This window comes from Pavona decussata, unplaced genomic scaffold (genome assembly GCF_977016875.1).
Source record: "Pavona decussata unplaced genomic scaffold, jaPavDecu1.1 SCAFFOLD_253, whole genome shotgun sequence".
Taxonomy (NCBI): Eukaryota; Metazoa; Cnidaria; class Anthozoa; order Scleractinia; family Agariciidae; genus Pavona; species Pavona decussata.
The window spans coordinates 872,523-896,576 of record NW_028145656.1 but is presented as its reverse complement, the minus strand read 5'-3'; the positions used below and the strand labels follow the sequence as shown (position 1 = coordinate 896,576).

At 40.5% G+C, this 24,054-nt stretch overlaps 2 protein-coding genes and 1 pseudogene across 6 annotated transcripts in view; all 3 read right to left on the bottom strand.

The window, feature by feature from the left end:
- Positions 1-24,054, bottom strand: part of LOC146456931 (uncharacterized) — a 79,636-nt gene that overhangs the window by 7,713 nt on the left and 47,869 nt on the right. The window lies entirely within an intron of this gene.
- LOC146456933 (spliceosome-associated protein CWC27 homolog) overlaps positions 1-24,054 on the bottom strand; it is a 157,353-nt gene that overhangs the window by 97,830 nt on the left and 35,469 nt on the right. The window contains exons 12-16 of one of the 4 annotated variants that reach the window (XR_014858671.1): positions 21,648-21,742; positions 19,038-19,144; positions 17,048-17,166; positions 16,210-16,660; positions 13,988-16,173 (exon numbers count right to left, since the gene is read on the bottom strand). The exons of 2 other annotated variants lie outside the window; for them this stretch is intronic. Coding sequence is in view for 1 of the 2 variants with exons in the window: in XM_085092515.1 (XP_084948641.1) it covers positions 16,504-16,660; positions 17,048-17,166; positions 19,038-19,144; positions 21,648-21,742 (478 nt within the window). In the remaining variant the exon portion in view is untranslated. Of the gene's footprint in view, positions 1-13,987; positions 16,661-17,047; positions 17,167-19,037; positions 19,145-21,647; positions 21,743-24,054 lie in introns of those variants that run through there. One more of the 4 variants, XM_085092515.1, reaches the window with a different exon arrangement.
- LOC146456936 (uncharacterized) lies at positions 813-10,296 on the bottom strand (annotated as a pseudogene).

Below are 24,054 nucleotides of genomic sequence, written 5' to 3'. Positions count from 1 at the left end.
TCACATCCAAACGGTATGCAGTTTTTAAGGCTAAATCGTAATTTCAATAAAATGTAATGTAAAAATGCTTTTCTGATATTCTTTTATCACCAACAAGAAATAAAAAAAACCTTTCTGTGACTAGTATACACTCAATTGAAAACACAATGTCAGATCTAGAAACCATCAATAACAAGAACCAATAGCTTTCTGAGAAGTGTTTGACCTAATGAGATTACTAAAGCACATGCATTTTATGGGCTAAATTTTTTTTCATATTTATTGTGGAGAGCAAGACAAAAAAAAGAAAAAAAGAAAGATGCAAATGTTAATAATATTTTAATTATTATTTAGCTAACCCCATTATTCCATCAGGTCCCATTATTCACACTTTGCACAGGATGTTTTTTTCTATCAAGTGAACTGTAATTTACAACATCTAGCCACTGAAGTATCCCTAACAAATGTACAGTCTCAAACAATATCGTAACATTACTGCTTCAAAAATAGCCTGCGTGGGCTCACCGGAAAGCCGGGTACGAGGGCCAAAACGAGTGGCGAAGCCGCGGAAAAATGGGGCGAGGGCAACAAGAAACCTTGCGGTTCCTCGCGGCAAAGCCACTCCTTGACACGGCTTCGTCGCGACTGTCACGGTTCTCTCCCCATTTCCCCCGCAGCTGCACCACATATTTTGGCCCAGCTTTCCCCTCCACCAAAATCGCCAGCTGCGCAGGCTACTTAAAAAATTAAGGGGGATGAATAACTAGGAATTCCCCCTTAAATTAAAAAGCTTGTATACACATACTAATTTACGTTTACCACTGAAGACTAATATCTTAGAGCAATTTTTGTACAAAGAACAATACAATGGGAATGTTCTGTCCAAAAATCTTTAATCTCAAATGTGAAAAAGTCAGGGTTTTACCCACAGACCCTTTAAGGAAAAAGCCCAATTTAGAGCTTGATACGACACTTGTCATAGCCACTGATCTACTAGCCTGCGTAACTGGCAGTATATATGGGCCAATGAGCAGCAAAGCCAAGAAGGGAATGAAACATTGTTTCATTACTGTTAAGAAAATACAAACTTTTTTTCCCTTCTGTGAGCTAGTATAAACTTGAATGAAAAACTTTGTCAGATTTCAGCTTTGTCAGCGAACAAGCAACAATGCCGATAAAAGTATGGGGAAAAGGCTCTGCTGTTAAAACTTAAATTTGCATGCCGACATTACTGCCAGCTACACAGACTACAGACCTGGGCCTGGTTGTTTGAAAGCCATTAAACACTAATCACTGATTAAAACTTAATGACTACCTCAGCCAACTTTTCTCTACCCTCCCCATTGTAGTTACTGAGACATTCTTTGATAAACTCAACAACGTAACCCCCAGGTAATGCGTTACTTAAATTAAACTGTGAATGTGTTTCCAGGGCATCATACAGTTTTAATGTCAGCAAAAACATTGGTGTCTGACAAGGATCAGGTCTAGTAGCATAAGACCCTCGTTCATATGTCGCCCACTTTAGGACATCATCTCGAACACTGGGGATGGAACTAGTTTGCAAAGATTCCCGTATTTTTTCAATTTTTGCCCTCTCTTCTAAAGTTAAAATCTCTTTGAAGTGCTTTTGTGTTGCAACTCCTACCACGTTTAATTGACCTCCGTTCCAACACAGTATTGGGCCCCCAGAATTACCAGAATTTAGTGAACAATTCAGTACAGCTAATGTGTGACCTGACAAAGTTCTCTTGGAACCAGAAACATGCCCAGTCACAAAGAGGGCTGTTTCTTCTGTATGACTCATGGGAAAACCAAACGCAAGAATTTGCATCCCTGGTAACAAGGAGTGGTTTGACAACTGCAATGGGCAAACTCCATTTTCTCTTACGTTAAGCTCTCTGCAGTAAAGCAAGGCCAAATCTTTATCTGGATCATAGTGGATGACCTCACATGGGAGCTCTCCAATGACTGCATTAGAAATACAAATCTCCTTAGTGTCATCATTCTTGTTAGTTGTGTCATTCAACACATCTTTCACCTTCTGCTCCATCTCACTTTGGGAGTATCTGTGTATCTCAGTTTTAGCTTTCTTAGTTTGATCATTCAGTACATCTTCAATGACGTGCTTATTAGTGATTACAAAGTGATCATGAATGATGAAACCAGAACCATGCTCAATTTCAATCTTCTTTGTAGCTTCAGCATACTCTTTTTCAATTTCATCTCTCTTGTCATCTGCCCATTTATTTTTACGTTTAGACTCAGGATCTTTGTCATCTAGGCGTTTATCATGGAAATTTTTCACATCAAAGTGATCAATTGCATTTTTAATTTCAAAAATGTCATATGTCTGCCGGGTCTTTGGGATCCCATCTTTCTCTTCTTTGGTGGAGAATATGTTCGAGTCGCCTGGGAAAGGGCCTGCAAAGCAGTCCCTGATTCGCCTCATTATTACTCTTTACATACTGTGACATTTTAGGCCAGTAACTACTGGCTTATTTTGCGTCGGTATATACTGTGACATTTTCATTCAGAGGGGGCAGCTGCCCCCGCCAGGAAAACAAATCACAAATCGACTAATTGACTGAAGAAAATTTCCTTCAATGTGAATACCAAATAATTATTTTGGAAAATCTTTCGAGGCAAAAGCCAGTACGAGTTTTCTTATGAAAATAATGATTTTGTTAATTTAGGCTACCTATGGTTTAGAATTTGGTGTGTAAATAAAGACTGACAAGCCTACGCCACTCAGTGGCGCGTGTTTTAGCCTTTTTAAATCTAGCTTATACGAGTATGATTTTTCAGAGCTAAATTGGTTTTTAAAGCCTGCGTTACTCCCAAGTATTTGTAGCGGGTTTGGATTTAACAATCGTATATTCAACATCACACTGGTCATTTGTGCCTTATGATTTTTGATTTTCCTCTTTTGAATTCTCTTGAATTTGAATATGACCTCTTATTCTGTGTTTTCAATGACGGTGTTTCTATGCCACATACGGCATTTCAGCCGGGTTTGGCTTGTTAAGTGCGTGATAGTTTTAATTGAATGCCTTTCTTGTTGAAATTTGTGTTGTTATCAACACTAATGATTGTTAGGACAGAAATTAATCATTGCTTGTATCGTGCCATGAGCTTCATACTGTAGTTGTTGTAATGCCGGTCCCGGCTATTAGTTTTTGTCACAACGAGTTGTGTTTCTAGGCACAGCTATTTGGTTTTTTGGTTCTCTAGTAATCATTGTAGCGTGTCACAGTAATACTGTAAAGGCTTGAATTGTACTTAAATCACCACTGTGTTTTTGCAAATGCTTCGCTCTACTGTTATAGTCAGTGCGTTTGAATTGTGGAAGCTCGGTGATTTTCCTTCTTTGTTTACAGCAGTGCATCGACTATATGTTAAATTTACCATTAAACGAAAGACAATGTTTGATTCAAGCTAAACAAGGTGTTAACTCCATAAAAAGTCATGACAATTTAAGACAAAAAGCGTCAGTGTGTTTTTTTTCCTCTAAAGGTTGTAGAGGCAACTTTCTATGTAGGAATGAAAACAAAGCGTCCTACTAGAAACCCTGTCTGCATACGGTAGACCCCTGTGAGGGGTTTGCAGAGTTAGCCCCCCACAGACAAAAAATCCTAGGTACGGCCCTGATTAGCTGTAGTTAGGCAGGTCCACATCAGGACTTCGGTCTTGCCAATTCACTTTTAACCTGCATTGTTAAATAAAGATGTATGTATGTGTATGTATGTCTCTATCATGTCGCTGTCGTGTTAAGTTTTCTACACAGTCCGATCAGCCTTGCAGAAATCTGAGTCATTTACATTTTTGGCTGAAACTCAGATCAGAATCATTCCTACAGGGTTAACAGCTACAGATGGAACAATTCTGATCTGAGTTTCGCGCCTTTTTCTTGACAGCTGTTAGTATCCAGAAAGAAAATTGGGGGTAACGGCCATGCATTTTTCAGGGATAATAAAGCTTCAATGTCGGAAAAAAGCCATACATTGCTTTGTATTTTATAACTTTTTAAAATTATTTCTGCTTAATTATCTCTGTAAATGCGTGGTTACCACCAATTTTCTTTTTGGATTCCACCAGCTCCTGCTGAGATCTGCTTTTCCCGCATAGTCATAAACTGCGCAAAAATACTTTTCTCGGTTTTAGTAGGCACCGTCCTTAAGAATACTTAGTTTTGTAGCTATTTGCAAAATTTACCTCGGTAGTTTTTTTTTTCTTCAACTCAGTTACTTTTAGACAATCGCCGCAACAATGCGCCCTTGTCTTTGAAACTTCAAAATGGGCTTTGCGTTCTGCTGTGATTACTTTTTCACTGATATCTTTACGCTAGTGCACTTATTGTATTTTCAATAATTAACAATCGAGGTACGCATGGAAATCAGTTTATTCAAGCTAGTGCCTTGGAAAATTTGTTTTCGTTTGGCCTTGAATTACATCTTATTGCAAAAAAAAAAAAATGCTGTTGAGAAAAAATCAAAATGTCCCTGCCTATTAGGCTGCGAGTTTCCAACATCCTCTTCCCGTCCCAAGGAGGCATGAGCTCCTTGGGACAGGAGGAGGAGGAGGAGAGACTCTGGGAACGAGATTGCGAGCAGTCTCTTTTTTTTGCTCGAAAAGAGCACAAAAAACTGAGCAGGCATGAAGTTCGAAGCACGAGGGTCAATCACGCGCGAAAGGGGCAAAGCCATTCAAATATTGTGTTCACTCTTTCTTCCCCGCGGATTTTCAAGGAAAAGAGATACTACTCACAGTCTTCTGACTAGTTAATGCGAAGTCGACAAGTATTAAAACTAGGATATTTCCTTTTAACATTTTGACTATAACATAATCTACAACAAGTACAAAATTGCTTAATAAAACTACAAGTAGTAACATAAGTACAAATTAATACTTAGCAATGATTGTATTTGGCTATTAAATTATACACTGAATTGAATAAACCAATTAATTTTATTTTACTTCAATGTTAATATAAACTGTTAGCCCAAAACATACGTTGTCATATCCAAACAGTATGCAGTTTTTAAGGCTAAATCCTAATTTCAATAAAATGTAATGTAAAAATGCTTTTCTGAGATTCTTTCATTACCAAAAAGAAATAAAAAAAACCTTTCTGTGACTAAGTATACACTAAATTGAAAAAAACAATGTCAGATCTAGAAACCATGAATAATAAGAACCAGCAGCTTCCTGAGAAGTGTTTGACCTAATGAGATTATTTCTACATTCTTCTTAATAAAAATAAAAGCACATGCAGTTTTTTGGGCTAAATTTTTCCATATTTCTTGTGAACAGCAAGACAAAAAAGGAAAAAAGAAAGATGTGAATGTTAATAATAAGTTTATTATTATTTAGGTCACCCCATTATTCCACCAGGTCCCATTATTCACTCTTTCTACAGGACGTTTTTTTCTATCAAGTGAACTGTAATTTACAACATCTAGCCTCTGAAGTATCCCTAACAAATGTACAGTCTCAAACAATATCGTAAAATTACTGCTTCAAAAATAGCCTGCCTGGGCTCACTGGAAAGCCGGATACGAGGGCCAAAACGAGTGGCGAAGCCGTGCGGAAATGGGGCGAGGGCAACAAGAAATCTTGCGGTTCCTCGCGGCGAAGCCGCTCGTTGTTACAGTTTTGCCGCGACTGTCAAGGTTCTCTCCCCATTTCCCCCGCAGCTGCAGGCACCACACATTTTGGCCCGGCTATTAATGGGGATGAATAACTAGGAATTCCTGCTTAAAAGCTTGTAAACACATACTAATTTACGTTTGCCACTGAAGACTAAAATCTTAGAGCAATTTTTGTACAAAGAACAATACAATGGGAATGTTCTGTCCAAAAAGTTTTTATCTCAAATGTGAAAAAGTCAGGATTTTACCCTCAGAATCTTTAGGAAACAGTCCAGTTTAGAGCTTGATACTACATTAAATTTTGTCTTAGCCACTGATCTACTAGCCTGCATAGCTGGCGGGATATTGCCATATTGGACCGTTGAGCAGCGAAGCAAAGAAGGAATGGAGCATTGTTCCATTACTGATAAGAAAATAAAAACTTTTTCCCTTCTGTGAGCTAGTATACAATTGAATGGAATTGAATGTTAGATTTCAGTTTTGTCAGCAAACGAGCAGCAAAGCCGATAACGGAATGGGAAAAAGGCTCCGCTGTTAAAACTTAAATTTGCGTGCAGACATTACTGCCAGCTACACAGACTACAGACCTGGACCCAGTTGCTCGAATAGTGGTTAGCGCTAACCCGGGTTAAATACCATGACAACCTGTAGGGTTTGATACCTCTTAACCAATGGTTAGCGCTAACCATGCTTCGAGCAACTCATCCCTGGTCCCGGTTGTTTGAAAGCCATTAAAAACTAATCGCCCATTAAGACTTAATGGAGGTTTTTATCTTGCACCTTTAAAAATGTTTTCAAAGCATAATTTGAAGCTAGTGGCAAACGGAAAAGTCTAAATCAAAACTACAAAACCATATACATATTTTTTTAAAGTCTTCATTGATTAGTAATTAAAAGTGAATCAAAGTTCTCATTAACCCAGGATTAGCTTAATTGGGTTTGGAACACTCAACGGGGCCCTGCCAGCTGGGCTACTCCAGTCCAGCTGACTGTAAGGCTTGAGTGAAGATCTAGCTCAACTTTCTAAATCCACTGTACAGAATAGAATGGCGGCTGTACATTTTACCACTATCTTGCGAAACTAATACAACCTATATTTGTTGGGAAATTCATCCCTCAGTACCAACAAAATTGTGTACGCTAGTTTTTAAGTCCTTGGAACTTTTCTGTATGTTTGTATGAGTGCTTTTACGGTTTGCATACACTAAAAGTTATACGGCGCCAAACTACCAGTCGCTATCGTTTTTGGTACAGAGGATTATTATTGAACCTTTGTTAAACCAACAGAATTTACATCTTCCTGTCTTTACTGTGCCCAGTGGGTGAAATGTTCACATGCTCCAGTTCAGACCAATTGACTACCTCAGCCAACTTTTCTTTACCCTCCCCACTGTAGTTACTGAGACATTCTTTGATAAACTCAACAACGTAACCCCCAGGTAATGCGTTACTTAAATTAAACTGTGAATGTGTTTCCAGGGCATCATACAGTTTTAATGTCAGCAAAAACATTGGTGTCTGGCAAGGGTCATCGGTAAACGGAAAATGGTAATAGAGAAGTCCCATCTCTCGTTGACCTAATGTTCTCTCTATCGCATCATCTGGAACACTTGGGATGGTAATAGTTTGCAAAGATTGCCTTATTTTTTCAATTTTCGCCCTCTCTTCTAATGTTAAAATCTCTTTGAAGTGCTTCTGTGTGGCAACTCCTACCACATTTAATTGACCTTTGTTCCAACAAACTATTGGCCCCCCAGAATTACCAGAATTTAGCGAGCAATTCAGTACAGCTAATGTGTGACCTGATAAAGTTCTTTTGGAACCAGAAACATGCCCAGTCACAAAGAGGGCTGTTTCTTCGGTGTGACTCATGGGAAAACCAAATGCAAAAATTTGCATCCCTGGTAACAAGGTGTGGTTCGACAATTGTAATGGGCAAATTCCATTTTCTCTTACGTTAAGCTCTCTGCAGTAAAGCAAGGCCAAATCTTTACCTGGATCATGGTGGACGACCTCACATTGGAGCTCTCCAATGACCGCATTAGAAATACAAATCTCCTTAGTGTCACCATTCTCGTTACTTTTGTCATTTACTACATCTCTCACCTTCTTCTCTTTCTTACTGTTCGGGTATCTTTGCGCTTCCGATTTAACTTTCTTAGGTTTACCATTTATTGCATCTTTAATGACGTGTTGTTCGTAATTATAAAGTGATCGTGAATGATGAAACCAGAACCATGCTCAATTTCAACCATCTTTGTAGCTTCAGCATACTCTTCCTCGATTTCAGCCCTCTCTTTATCAACGTCTTCGTTCTTACATTTAGAATTAGGATCATCTAGGTACTTATCACGAAACTTTTTTACATCAAAGTGATCAATTGCATTTTTAATTTCAAAAATGTCATATGTCTGCTGGGTCTTTGGGATCCCATCCTTCTCTTCTTTGGTGGAGAATATGTCTGTGTCGTATGGGTGAGTGCCTGCAAAGCACTCTCTTACACGGCGTTCTGCCTCATTCCTCGAATATTTATGCAATTGCTTTGAAATAGCATCCCTTTGTGCTAGAACTCCTTTTTCCAATTTAACAAGTTCAGAGGGCTTTGAATAACCAAGGGGCAATGTTTCAAGGTTTACATTTTGGTTAAAAAACTAAACCACTTTGTGAATATCAAAAATGTCATAAGTTTGGTTGTCTTTTGGTTCCCTGGCTTCATCCTCTCTAGTAGGAAATATTTCGCTCAGCCTGGTTTCCAATGCCGATGTACTGGCAAAGCAATCTCGTACCCTTTGCTCCACTTCACTCTTGGAATATTCACGTAACACATGTTTAGCTTCCTGGTATTCCTTTTCTACTCCACATCTACTTGCATCAATTGACTTCTTCAGTTCATCACACCCAGCTCCTTCATCTTCTGGATATTTCTGAAGTAGTTTTTTCTCATCTAAATCATGAAGTGCTTTGTCAATGTCAAAGATGTTGTACATTTGAGCGACTTCACCACTGCCGTCTCTTTTAATTGGAAGTACATCTACACGTACATTTGGAAAGGGAAACCGAGTATAGCAATCCTTGACTCGTTTCTCTGCTTCAACTCGAGAATATTGTTTCAATAATTTTTCATTGTTGGAATCTTCATCATCCCTCTGTTTACTGGATTGCTTCAACATTTTGAGATAATCTTCAAAGCCGTAACTGTAACCGAAAACACTTTCCTCAAAGGTTCTTTCAAAAAAACTTGCTTTATCCCAATGAAAAACAGCATCACGAATATCAATTATGTTGTAAGGCTCATTCGGATCACGCCCTTGTTTATATTCGAGCAACCCTACGTCCCCAACAAAGGTTCCAGCAAAGCAATCCCTCACCCGGCGCTGCGCAACAAGCCAGGAATATTGGCATTGTTTATCTGGGTTATCAGCAGCTTCTTTGTATTCTCTTTCAACATCAGCTCTCCTATTGTCAATCAACTCTTTCAATTCATCATACCTGTGTCCAGGATTTGGGTATTTCTCAACATAAAGCAGTTTGTCAAAGGTAACAAGTGCATCGTGGATGTCAATGATGTCATAAAGTACAGTCTCCATCTTACTTGCAGTTCCATCTTCGTGGGACCCTTTTGAAAGCAGGAAATCATCAAGCCTACGGTTAGTCCATCCCCGACACTGTAACAACTCATTCTGATCCTGATACGTTCCTGCATAACAGTTCTCTAACCGATGCAAAGCTTTTTTCCTAACGTATTTCTTGTTTTCTGGTCTTCCGTAAATCTTGACCTTCACACAGGCATCCAGAGCTTTCCTCCCTAGATCGCCTAACACATCGCCGGCTATAAGCATGCATATCAGTTTTTGTGGTTGCTGTTTTGATTATTACTTCAAAGATAAAATTTTACTGAAAAAGAAAACGGCCGAAAATTTCTTGCTATTTACTGAACAAGATAACGCTGTATTTCGTGAATATAATAATTCCTTTCCACGGTGTTTTGATTTGGAGTCGGAAGAAATGATGCAATATTCAGGTACCCGCGCAGTTACCTGCGCCCGAGCGGGTGGGTTCGAGTCCTCGCCGCTCGTGTGTTCGGCCGAACAAAGCTCCTCGTCGCAGTTTTCTCGCCGCTCGTGTCTTCGGCCGAACAACGCAAGAAGAATCCTCTGGTACTTAGGGTACGAAAACACCGGATTCTTTTCAGAATTTTAACACTAAAATGGCTTTTATTTTAGAAATTTCGGAAATTTTTAGAAAGTTAAAATAATATTACAATTTTGAGAGCCAGGAAAACACATGCGTAATGAACGAGTTATGGCAGCTGAGATGGGAAATCGCTCACTCGATAGGTCGTAAACTTCTTTTTAATTTAATCGGAATTTAATCAACATCATATTAAAGTCATTCCATTAGTCTACGAATTATGTATTCACAATCAACCGACCGCCATTAAGGGACAAAAACAAGGACGAAAAATCAACGCAACGAATAAATTATTCTGGAAATAAAATAGTTAGTAGAGGTATTGTCTGATAAATCCTTCCATTTCCTTTTCAAGACAAATATTTTCCAAAAATCGAAACTGCTCGATTCAGCAAATAGGAAATGCAAATTTTAAAACCTTCAAAAGAACTGACCCTAAAAATCCAAGGAAATGTCGTAAGTGAAAGAATAAAGGTAACATAGGATATTTCAAAGGGCGATAAATTTTTTAATCCGGTGTCAAACGTAATCCTATTTTTCTTTCGTACTTTTGCTCGTCGAATTTTTTCTCGTCCGTTTTGACTTCATCTTCGGCCCCACTATCTGCCCCTCGGTCTCCGAGGATGTAATCAATCATATTAACACTGTAAATTTGCATACAGTAACAACGCTTCACCCATTTCTATCTCTGGCCGCAAAATGTTAACATACAAATTTAAAGATACAAGGAAATGCCGTGAATGAAAGGCTAAGGGTAAAATGGGAAACTAAAACTTCGCAATGAATTACAATGTAATTCAGGTGTCGAGTGCATTCTCGTCCCCAGCTCCTTAGGTTTCATTCTTCAGCGGTTCCACCACTCACTTTGTGTATCCCAGCATTCTGTTGAAATTACAGTCAACTCTCTCGTAAGCGACCACCCTTAGTGCACGACAAAGTGGTCGCTTACGGGAGGTGGTCGCTTACGAGAAGTGGTCGCTTTGAGAGAGTTGACTGTACACTCTTTTCTTTTTATAAGAACTTATTTTATACCAGGTTTATAAGAGTATCGAGGCTGTAATTTGCGAAATTTAACGAATATTTTAGAAATAAACCTGAGGCCGAAAAATTTTGAAAAGAATGTAATGTTGTGTTGAAAATTTGATAATACAATACAATTGTAGTTTTTAACTATCCCGTATAAAATTATTCCTTACTTTAAACAGCAAAAGTAACCAATAAAAAGATAAAAACCTGCACTAGCGAAATGTTTGATGCGAATGACAGTTCGATGGCTATAATCTAAGAATATTCACAAGGATATTTTCAGCCTAACAACAGCAGAAAAACAATAGTCCGCCTGAGCCAGAAAAGCAACATTCTTATAGAAATAAAAGGGTGTAATTGACAAGAAAACATAACAACAATCTCGTCGCCAGCTACGTGGTCAATGGCGAGGAGCCGAGACGCCAACTTCGTCGACAGAAAGAGAGAAGGAAGTTGTCTCCGGATTCTGTAACGTTTGAAGGCCCGAGACTCTAGCGTCCTATCAACAAAACGGGGATTTTTGATGATTCTTGAGATTTTTTTATGAAAAAAAAAAAAAAAAAAATGGGAGATTCAGTCAGAAATGTTTTGTGGTGATCCAAGTAAAGCGATTTAGTGGGATTATCCTGGGATTTTCTAGCCTGCAGAACAGGCATTATTTTTTTACGTTTTTCAGGCGAGGGGAGGCAAGCACGTGGCGCGAGCCACGTGCGACGGGAGGGGCGCGAAAGAATACCCCCGGGTCCCGTCCCGCATGACTCGCGCTTGCCTTCGTCCGCCTGAAAAAGGGCTAATAAATAACGCTTGTTCTGCAGGCTAGGGATTTCCATTCAGACCATTTCTTAGGATATATTTCTTCATTTCTGAGGGTGACTTTCAGCTGATATGAAGTACAACTTCAAACTCTTTTATAGCCTTCTTTAAGAACAAAAAAACAGTTTGCGTAATACCATTATTTCAGACCTATCAACCAATCAAAGTTGATTCTACTGCCTAAAATATTTAACAAACGAGGTCGAATATCTAGGCTTTTGTTCATTTACAAGCTTTCATTTTTCGAGCATTTTAGTGAGGAAAACATTTAAGGACGGTGCCTACTAATTACTAATAGCAAAGGATTTTTGCGCGGTTTATGACTATGCGGAAAAGCTGATCTTAGCAAGGGGTACCGGAATCAAAAAAGAAAATTGGGAGTAGCCATGCATTTTTTCGAGATAATTTAGCAACGACAATTTAAAAAAAAACGCCAAAATAAAAAACAGTGCATGGCATTCTTTCCCAGTTAAGCTTAATAATCTCTGGAAAATGCATGGTTCCCTCCAATTCTTTTCGGATTCGAATTACTCTTCCTTTTCTTGCTTTTCACGCGTAGTTTATGCGTGACGACAGTAAAACGGCTGCGAGATAGACAAAAATAGCACTGTTTTAGCAGGCACCGTCAACAGAAACCCGACTTTCTCGGGTCGCAAAAGTAGGCACCGTCCTCGAGTAACGTTTTCCTGGAAATTTAATTTTTTAGAGAAAAGTAACTGAGAACTTCTTTTTTAGGAAAACATTAAAACGCTAAGCTGCCGAGCCGAGCTGAAGAATGACAATAGGTCATTGGTGTATTAAAGTTTGAAGAGTCAAAAGTCAGTCGTGTTTAGATCATTTTCTGTAAGAGTTGTTGCTAGTCCACTTATCCATTGTTGTAAGGGTTAACAGTAACTCCTGAGACATGTTACAGTACCGGTCAAATGTAAGCTGATAGTCACTCAAGACTCGAATGTCGCGACTCGATTTCCAGAAGTGTCCGTGCTCCACGGATTTTTAGCTGGGAATGTGCCGCCAGCCTCGTTCCCAGGGTCTCTCCTCTTCACGTGACGTGAAGAGACGGGAAGAGGAGAGACCCTGGGAACGAGGTTGGTGTGCCGCTAGGACTCTGCAGTGACTCAGAACCCTAACCTATACTAGACAATGTTAACCTTTATTTTGTTACCCTATTCTAGAGTAAACACCGAAATCCTAGACGTCGTACTGCCCGCCGTACCGATTTCAAATGTCATTTACTGGAAAAATTCTCAAACTAAATGACAATTCTTCAAGAAACTGATTAGTTGCGCAGGAAATGGTACCCAGACCAAACCTCTCTGATTTCATTCCCCTATTCGAGAGTAAACTCGCTGAAAACCATACCCTTCACAGCGGCACATACCTATATAGCTCATATGTGGGAGTAACCCCCCCCCCCCCCCCCCCGGGGAGGGCTAACGCTCAAAACCTCTTTTTCACTGTGGCTAATTAAGCAATAGACCGCACTTTCCAGAAGTTTACCAGCGCAATAAAACCACGCGGGATGTTGGGAGAACACGAGAAAGCTTGTAAATCACGAGCCGCAGGCGAGTGATTTACAAGCTTTTATGAAATAACTACTTGGACAAAAACACTTAGAAATCGGCGCTTTTTATTTTGTAACTTGATCAAGTTGTTTATTCTCCTCAAATTCATCAGTGAAGCGGGAGAACCAACCACAAATCGGGATCTATTTTGAGCATAACCCTGTTGAATCGCCGAAGGACGCATCGCAGTTTGAGCGAATGAATGAAAGTGTTTTTTAAGTTGAATTACTGTCTAACTCTCACAAAAATGTGGCTAAACTTTAATGCCTTGGCGAGAGAATGCTTTTTATCAGCAGATAGCAGTTACTGATGAAAAGTGATGTTTACACTGCCGATTTTACATGAATTAAACATATTGCTGTATGCCGTGGACGTCAAAACTGTGCTGTGGTGAGCCATGCCTGTCGAGACGCTGTTCATGTTTATTGTGGAACTTGTACACGACAGCTGCTGGAATGGACTTCTTGTAGCTGTACTTTGCTGAACGGCAGATGTTTGTACTTCTTCATCTTCGCAAAGTGCCACTGTCAACACGTCGCTGCACTTTCGAAGCTGATTTACTGATGGCTGATTGTGATAGCTTCGCAAGCTCGCTTCATTGCGTTGGCCATAAATTGCCATGATCTCTCGATCTGTTAATCCAGCGTTGGCCCACAGGGTTATGGCGGTCGCTCTCACCGAATGGTTGGTGTAGGTACGGGACAGACCTGCTTCGGCACTGATTTCTTTCATTAATGAAGAATCAATCAATTAATCAATCAATCAATCAATCAATCATCTTTATTTATACACGATAGGTATTAAAGCGACGCTTCGCTTGTGGGGTCGTGTCTAAATAATTAAATAAGATAACTAATGAATTAAAAAATAAATAAGATATACACCAGCTAAAATCATATAGCTACTTACTACATACAAGTCTAAAACGATAAACGCTTAAAATTCCAAAGTACAAGGTGGTACTCCAGTATCGACTAATTATTAACACTAATTATAGTTTTAAAAAATCTTCCTCCCTTCTGGTTAATGTTTTAGGGGAGATACAGTCGAAATCTAGGTGTAGCAGAGTCTTTGACCGTCTTGCCATAATCGTATATTTCTTAACATTGTCTATATCTTCATTGAGTTGAGGAACCAACGTGCTCCAAACTATTGCTCCTCTACGAGCTGCAGAGTTCCTCATGTAGTTGGTGTTAAAACGAGGGACATCAATTTTCAGTTTCTTCCTAAGTTGATATCGCTTGATGTTATCATTGTTCTTAATAATAGCTGTCATAGCGTCTGGAGTCAGGTTATTGTGGATTTTATACATAAGCTTAGCTAAGCTAATTTTATACATAAAGACTAAAGAAGACCAATTAGCCTTTTTCATAACATCTGCATTAGATATCTCCCAAGGTAGCTCAAAGAAAATTCTCGCAGCTCTACAAGGCAGTGCTTCTAATGCCTTAAAACCTTCCTTATTTGTGAGGCCTCCCCATACTGATATACCATATACAATCGACGGCATAATAACTCTAAAATACAAGTCTAATAACATATTCTTTGGAAGAAATTTGCTACGTTTTAACAAGTTTAACCTATTAACAGAGCCTTTCTTAACAACACCAACATGTTTAGACCAGTCCAGCCGATCATCTATCAGTACGCCTAATAGACGAGAGTGTGTAACCCATTTGATGGTGTGCTGGGCCAACGTTAACTCTTTCAATGGGCCAGTGAATCTTCCAAAATTAACAAAGAGCTGATACTGCAGCCTAAAAATCACTTAATAAGTCGGACAGGGTCGCCTCCTCAAGGAGACGGTTCAATTTAGGCACTGTCCTTGCGAAAAATGAGTGTTTATAATAGTTTCTTGTAGCCCCATGATATGTATACATATCTATAAACCGTAGTTGTGGTTGCGAGTTTGACTGGTTCAAGTTTACTATCATCGCATATGGCAAAACCATTATTTTCTCATTTTATCACAAAGTACTGTTTCTTTCTACACATAATGATTGAAAAAAGATATTCCCACTCGGTTTAAATGTCCAATCGCCAAGAGGTATGGTTGCACACAAACATTTATAAGGGAACTAGTTATAACAAGTTTGTTCGACGTGGACCCACCTTGTCTGGAGTACGTGGCCGGGGAGGAAGGGGGGGGGGGGGGGGTATCGAAGACACGACCTATCTCATAATAAACATTACCGACAAAACTCTCTTGGCCTTAAAATTTGAGTTGACACAAAAATATTCAGATAGCAAGATTCAGCATTGCAAGATAAACGAAAAAAGTGAAGTTTGAATCTCATTGTCATTTTTTACTGCTGGATAGACGAGTGGCTATGCAAAAAAACACCATCTTTTGAGGTTGAGGAAGAGGGTTGCGAGCAGAGAATGACATATATTTTGTGACTCGGTGGGTCCTGTTTGAGTATAGTAGTTTTGGCCACTTCTCTCAATCAAATCAGACACTAGCGCACAAAATCTTGTCTCGCGCTGATGCGACTATCTGCGCCAATGAAATTGCAGGTTAGAAAGCCGAATTCCTCAGTCTCAGCAAGAGGCGATAAATTGTTTAAACATCGTCAATGCGCTTAGTTCTTGTTCCACATACAGGGTCCCAAACCGTTTTATTCTTCGCAAAGATCATTTTCTCCTACATAGGAAAAGTAATTCAGGAACAACTAGAGACGATTCACACTACTCAAGAAAAAAAGCAAATAGTTTTGTTCCTTTACTCAATATCCACTCTCTATCCAGAAAAAAACGGCTAGTTCTTAGGCTTCTGTTTTTCACCGCGGTCAGTTTGCTTCGGGTCACGCGGTGACAAGGTCGGAAAACTTCCGGAAGAAACTCGCAGAAAGCCGTACAGCCTCGACACAATCCGAAAGAATCGCAGAACTCAATGTTCTTGACAGAACCTGGGAATTTACCAGAGCTTGTTTGAGTCATTTAGTTTTCTCATCGACAATCACTTCCTTTCCACATACATCCACTTTCAATCAACAGAACTGTTTCTTTTTTTAAGATAAGTATCCCTTTTAGTATACAATAAATATATACATGTATAATCACTTAAGAGGAAACAAAAGCGTACATCGGTTGGAATCCTTTCTTGAGCCCACGATGCTCTCAACAGAAGTTGCCAAGCAACAAGGCATATCGCTATGACGTCAAGCTGGAGGATAAGAATCGGGCGCTCTTCGGGATATTGACGAGGATTTACCGAATATGACGCTCGTTCCCTCGGTTGCTTTACTTACAACTCTCAACGGATGTTGTGTTTTGTGTTATCTTCGTTTGTCTTTCATGTGTTTTTTGCTCGCTTCTCTTCTCCTTTTGTTGATGGGATTTCGTGGGTCAAATATTTCAAACGTGTCCTCGTCTTCAATGAACGCATCTCTGGCTCGTTTGTCCTGTCTTTCACACAACAGCGTATGAAACATCCTGGAATAACAGATAGAAAGTTAGTTTAGTAAAACCATTCCACTCTCACGCACAAAACGTGAATTATTAAACGTGGTTGAGTTTACTTTTGGTTATGAATCCGGATCATTGTAATCATTCACATGAGCAGAACTTTTCAATAATGCTTCACAGTACGTGAATTGCGTTGTGCAAGGTGCTTCTAGCTTTCCTGTTGCAGAAAGTAGACGTTCTTTCTACTTTTTGTAACACGAAAATTTATTGCGCGCGGACGTGGTAATACGGGCAACGAACAATCGCAACTTGCAATGCAACATTGTTGCGCGACAAGTTACAAAGAAAATGTTGCCCGTACAATTAAAACTTGGCCTTTATGGTCGGCTGATCAGGTGCAGGAGTGATTCTTACCATCCTGTGTCATCTTCTTCTTCGTTTGTGTTCTCGTTTTCCTTGTCTTCATTTTCGTCTTCTTCTTCTTCCTCTGACTGCTGTAGTTTGGCTTGAAAAGAGGCCAGCAACGCTAAGTTCTACATGGAAAACAAACAAGACAATCAAGAGAAAAAAAGCGCTTTTCAATGGCTGATAGACACACGGGCAATACAACAAAGTTTAAAACTTCGTCGACTGTTTTAAAACTTTGAGCACAATTTGAAATTTTGAAAAGGCAGTGAAGAGTCTCCGAAAGGACACGAGTTCCATGGCAAACAAGCGAGAGAATTTGAAGTCTTATCGATTCTTCCCGGGAAATCCTATAAAATATATACAGATTCATAGTTTTTTCAGAGAGCTGGTGACTGAGAAGGCTTGAAAATAAAAGTGAGCAAACAACCTTTGTCGAATATCCACCGATTTTCAGGAATTTCACCAAATTTCAACTCTTTGAGGGTGTTTGAGTTCACTACGGCGTGTACAACTTGCGGCTGGTCAAATAAACAGGCCTTTAAATCAAATCAAATCAACTTTGCTAAACGAGGGTGACACGAAACAGTCTGTTACGACTCACAAACCTGTGACCTTCAGATTCCACATCGAATTGAAATTTGGAAATGTAGGAGAGAGGAAAACCGGAACACCCAGAGAAAAACCTCTCGGAGCAAGGACGAGAATCAACAACAAACTCAACCCGCATATGACGTTGAGTCCGGGAACCGAACCCAGGCCACATTAGTGGGAGGTGAGTGCTCTCACCACTGCGCAATCTTTGCTCCCCGCAAAAATCTAGTAGATTGAAACTCTTGGATAGCGCACGGAGGTAGAAGCAAGCACGTGATAGGTGTACATTAGCCTGCGTAGCAAGCGCTAGAAATGGGAAGAGAAAAGGGAAATAGGGAACGCGCTCAAACAAAAGGGATCTTAAGCAGCGACGACGAGAACTGCAACGAACAATAGTTTTAATTAGCAAAACACTGGCTCTGCACGTGCAGCACGTGCGTTATAAACTTTAGTACAATTCTTTGTCTTCCTCTGCCAAACAACAGGGACCTTGCGAAAACACGACGGCGACGGCAACGACAAGGCCACAAAACAAAAGGCAAAAACAATCGCTCTGCATGTGCGTTTTAGGTTTTGGTAAATTTCTCTGCCGTCCTCTGAAAGTTTAAGGGAGCTTAAGCAACGACGACAGCGACGGCAACGACAACGTTGCAAAACAATAGGTTTAATGAGCAAAAACAATCGCTCTGCCCGTGCATTTTACATTTTGGTATATTTCTTTGCCGTCCTCTGCAAAACAACAACGTGAAATGATCAAGTTTAGAAAGAGAAAGACAAATTCTTCGCGTGTGTTTACGTCCTCCACAAAACGTCCCATCGGGAAATTTCACGTCCTAGTCGTGCAGTGACGGCAAAGAAATGTATCAAAAGTGTAATGCACGTGCAGAGTTGTTGTTTTTGGGAAACCTGTTGCTCTTTTGGCGTTCTCGTTGCCGTTGCCGTCGTCGCTGCTAAAGCTCCCTAATGTCTCTGCTGAAGGTCCTTTTAAGCGAGTGTATGAGCCCTTGTAAAGCTTTGTAAGTTCTCGTTAATTATCACCCCATTTAACTCATTGGGGAGCTTAAGCAACGACGACGGCAACGTCAACGAAAATGTTACCTGAAAATATATCTTTATTTCATTTGTGCTACTTCGCGATTAGTTCAACTTGGTAAGAACGCGTTCAAGTTAAGCCCAATCACCAAAGGAAATTTAAGTTTTGTGAAGGAGCAAAGTGTTGTGAAGAAAGCTGGCTACTTACAGCAGTTAAGAAAGAGAATGAAATATTCACCGTCGTGCGTTCACGTTCTCCTCAAAACCTTAAATGTGGTCATTTCATGATGGACTTCTGGTGCATGAAAGTAACTGGAGGGAATGCGTTGCATGATAACACAAAATGACGTGTTTCAAAAGACAGACTTGTTACCTGTTCATCTCGTCCTTCGCCTTTTCTTTTCTGTGCCGCTTTCTTCTTTTCAAGGTAGGACACTTGTTCGGCATGAAACGCTGCCAACACGTCTGATTCTTTTGACTCTGATCAAAAATAAATAAATAAATAAATAAAATAATAATAATAATAATAATAATAATAATAATAATAATAATAATAATAATAATAATAATAATAATAATAAACGTCAACGTAATTTGTTTACCGACGGAGAGAGCTCTCGGCTGAGACACTCGATTTCAAAGGGGCCGTGTCACCTATTTTTAGCGTCACTATGAATAGCCAAAAAACTTACTTGTTTCAATGGAATCGTTAAAATAATGGTTCAGTTTTGTTATGAACAAACCTACAAGTGCACAGAAACTAGTGTTCGTTATGTTTGGCTGCGGATGGCTAGGACGGCAGTGGATAACAACTTGGGAAAAAAAAGGCCAAATTTTTTCAAGTTCTTCTTGTGTATTTTAGAGAAGTCGCTACAAACTGTTTGTTCTTCCTAGGAGAAATACCTTAATACTTTCTTCTCAGAGTTGTAAGAGTAATTTCATGTTACAAAAATTGCAGGTTCTTTGTCAAATATCCGAGCGTTTTTGACAAAAATAAAGCAAAATCGCCGTGGCAGTTCCCCTTTGAGGTGTCTGTTCTTTCCGGATCGAATTGGAATTTGGAAGTGTTGGTTTTAGTGGAGGGAGGAAAACCTGAGAAAACGGAGAAAAGCCCTTGAAGCAGGGTCGAGCACCAACAACAAACTCAACCCACATATGACGCCGAGTCCGGGAATCGAACCCGGGCCACATTCGTGGAAGGCGAGTGCTTTCAGCACTGCACCATCCCTGTTCCACCATCAGAATGAAACAAACGATCGGTTTAAAGGTAACAAGTGATTGAAAAGCAGAGGAAAGACTGAAATGAAATTCGTCGTCGTGTGTTTTCGTCCTCCACAATTCAAAACGTCCCATCAGGAAATTTCACGTTCTAGTTGTGTAGTGATGGTAAAGAAATGTACCAAGAAGTGTAATGCACGTGCAGAGTTGTTGTTTGGGTTATTAAGCCTATTGTTTGTCCGACGTTCTCGATGCCGTCGGACGGGAACACCCCATTTCTCGTGCACTAAATTTTGGCGTTCGTGCTTTCAGTATTTCGCTGTTACATATATATCATGGGAGGCTGGAGATGGTTTTTTACAGTTTAAAAGATCGATCTAATTTAATACTGATTTCATTGGCTAAATGAGGGGAAAACGTTCGACCTATCACTGTCAGTTTCATGGGGTCGGAACAAAAACAGAATATTCATGCATGCTTTACAATAGTTCAGCGAAAAAAAAAATAATTAAAAAACAACAAAAAACAAAAAGTTAATAAAACAAAACAAATTTTCCAGACAGACACTCAGAAAAGAAAAAAATAATCAGTGCACCGGGAATCGAACCCCGGCCTCCCGCGTGGCAGGCGAGAATTCTACCACTGAACCACCAGTGCCATATAGGCTTGCCCTGGTTAATGTATCGTAATTATAACTGGATCGTGTCAGTTAAACGCTCTCCTCTCGAGGTTCGAAGGAAAGTTCTACAATGAAATTTTGATTAAGCGCAATTTAGAGATTCTGTGTGAACTTTCAAATTTCGGATTTTGACGGAAAGGCTGATGATTGCGCCACAGGAACCTTTCCTTAGAAAGTCTCAGGTTTTCAACCAAACAGAAACGAAACTCGAAAAAAAAGGCATTGTTTGAGTTAGTCGTAAGAACCCAAGGAAATAAAGGGTAAACAAAAAGGGCTGATCAAATAAACAATTGAAAGGAAAGAAAATGTATTTAAAAGCTGATACAGAATTAGCAGAGTTGTCTCAAGTGGGATGGCAGGAGATGCAATGCCGCGAAAAATTTATGTTTCCAAAAACAACTCGCCAATAAAAGAATATTCCTATTTTGTCATTTAGGCCATCTTTCAATCCTTGTCTAATGTGACGTCATAGCCTCGTTTCCGTTTCAGAAACAAAGATGGCTGCTCGCGAGACAAAAATGCCAATTTTCTGTCCCAGATTTATCGAGTAAGAAATTGGTAACAGTGCAAATCAATGTTATTCTCTGTTATTACATTACATGAAGTTGCCTTTTTAGAAAAAAATTTTTAGGAACTTGTTTCCCTTTAAGAGAAAATAGTACTCAGAGACTTCAAAACGTGATAGTTGATTGAATTAACGAGGTGGTCCAATTAACGGCGTTTCAAAATAAGTAAAAAGCTGAATTTCTTTATGAGCCACAAAAAATTAGTCGTCAAAATCAGATCTTCGTAATTATACTTGTAGGTCGTAAATCGGGTTCTACTGAAATTATAGTCCGAGGATTGATTCAAACGCGTTTTTTTTAACTTCAAAGCTCACACCTTTTCAGTTTTGGAATCATTTTGGAGTCTAATCATGGTGATTTCTACGGTAAACGCCCATACAGATCTCCCGCTCATATTTTATCAAGTACTTATAGTTACACATTGTCATGTATCTTTTATTATTCTGTACTTGTTATAAATTCAATTTTGTACCTAGCGTGCAGAACAGACGTGATTTTTTTGCGTTTTTCGACCTCCTACCTGAGTGTTTTTCTCCTTCGTTCTCCTTCTTTTTTTTCGTGTCCATCATCTCCCGCTTTAAACGTTTATATTCTGCACGGGCTGCTTCCTGTTTGCTGAAAAGAAAAAATCAAAAGAGCTTTTAACAACAATAGGTTGATACTGTCATTGCCGGATCGGTTACCATGGAGATTAACTGAACTTAGTTTCCATGGGAACTGTCTCACCCAGGTAAATAAATGGCTACTGGTTACATACTGCTGCGGGTACCCCTGTGATGGACTAGCATCCCATCCAGGGGGGAGTAGTAATACTCCTAGTCACTTCATGCTGGGTATCCTGTGATGGACTAGCATCCCATCCAGGGGGAAGTAGTAATACTCCTAGTCACTTCATGCTGGGTATCCTGTGATGGACTAGCATCCCATCCAGGGAGGAGTAGTAATACTCCTAGTCACTTCATGCTGGGTATCCTGTGATGGATTACCATCCCATCCAGGGGGGAGTAGTAATACTTCTAGTCACTTCATGCTGGGTATCCTGTGATGGACTAGCATCCCATCCAGGGGGGAGTAGTAATACTCCTAGTCACTTCATGCTGGGTATCCTGTGATGGATTAGCATCCCATCCAGGGGGGAGTAGTAATACTCCTAGTCACTTCATACTGGGTATCCTGTGATGGATTAGCATCCCATCCAGGGGGGAGTAGTAATACTCCTGGTCACTTCATGCTGGGTATCCTGTGATGGACTAGCATCCCATCCAGGGGGAAGTAGTAATACTCCTAGTCACTTCATGCTGGGTATCCTGTGATGGACTAGCATCCCATCCAGGGGGAAGTAGTAATACTCCTAGTCACTTCATGCTGGGCACCTGTGATGGACTAGCATCCCATCCAGGGGGGAGTAGTAATACTCCTAGTCACTTCATGCTGGGCACCTGTGATGGACTAGCATCCCATCCAGGGGGGAGTAGTAATACTCCTAGTCACTTCATGCTGGGTATCCTGTGATGGACTAGCATCCCATCCAGGGGGGAGTAGTAATACTCCTAGTCACTTCATGCTGGGCACCTGTGATGGACTAGCATCCCATCCAGGGGGGAGTAGTAATACTCCTAGTCACTTCATGCTGGGCACCTGTGATGGACTAGCATCCCATCCAGGGGGGAGTAGTAATACTCCTAGTCACTTCATGCTGGGTATCCTGTGATGGACTAGCATCCCATCCAGGGGGAAGTAGTAATACTCCTAGTCACTTCATGCTGGGTATCCTGTGATGGACTAGCATCCCATCCAGGGGGAAGTAGTAATACTCCTAGTCACTTCATGCTGGGCACCTGTGATGGACTAGCATCCCATCCAGGGGGGAGTAGTAATACTCCTAGTCACTTCATGCTGGGCACCTGTGATGGACTAGCATCCCATCCAGGGGGGAGTAGTAATACTCCTAGTCACTTCATGCTGGGTATCCTGTGATGGACTAGCATCCCATCCAGGGGGAAGTAGTAATACTCCTAGTCACTTCATGCTGGGTATCCTGTGATGGACTAGCATCCCATCGAGGGGGAAGTAGTAATACTCCTAGTCACTTCATGCTGGGCACCTGTGATGGACTAGCATCCCATCCAGGGGGGAGTAGTAATACTCCTAGTCACTTCATGCTGGGCACCTGTGATGGACTAGCATCCCATCCAGGGGGGAGTAGTAATACTCCTAGTCACTTCATGCTGGGTATCCTGTGATGGACTAGCATCCCATCCAGGGGGAAGTAGTAATACTCCTAGTCACTTCATGCTGGGTATCCTGTGATGGACTAGCATCCCATCCAGGGGGAAGTAGTAATACTCCTAGTCACTTCATGCTGGGCACCTGTGATGGACTAGCATCCCATCCAGGGGGGAGTAGTAATACTCCTAGTCACTTCATGCTGGGTATCCTGTGATGGACTAGCATCCCATCCAGGGGGAAGTAGTAATACTCCTAGTCACTTCATGCTGGGCACCTGTGATGGACTAGCATCCCATCCAGGGGGGAGTAGTAATACTCCTAGTCACTTCATGCTGGGCACCTGTGATGGACTAGCATCCCATCCAGGGGGGAGTAGTAATACTCCTAGTCACTTCATGCTGGGTATCCTGTGATGGACTAGCATCCCATCCAGGGGGAAGTAGTAATACTCCTAGTCACTTCATGCTGGGTATCCTGTGATGGACTAGCATCCCATCCAGGGGGAAGTAGTAATACTCCTAGTCACTTCATGCTGGGCACCTGTGATGGACTAGCATCCCATCCAGGGGGGAGTAGTAATACTCCTAGTCACTTCATGCTGGGCACCTGTGATGGACTAGCATCCCATCCAGGGGGGAGTAGTAATACTCCTAGTCACTTCATGCTGGGTATCCTGTGATGGACTAGCATCCCATCCA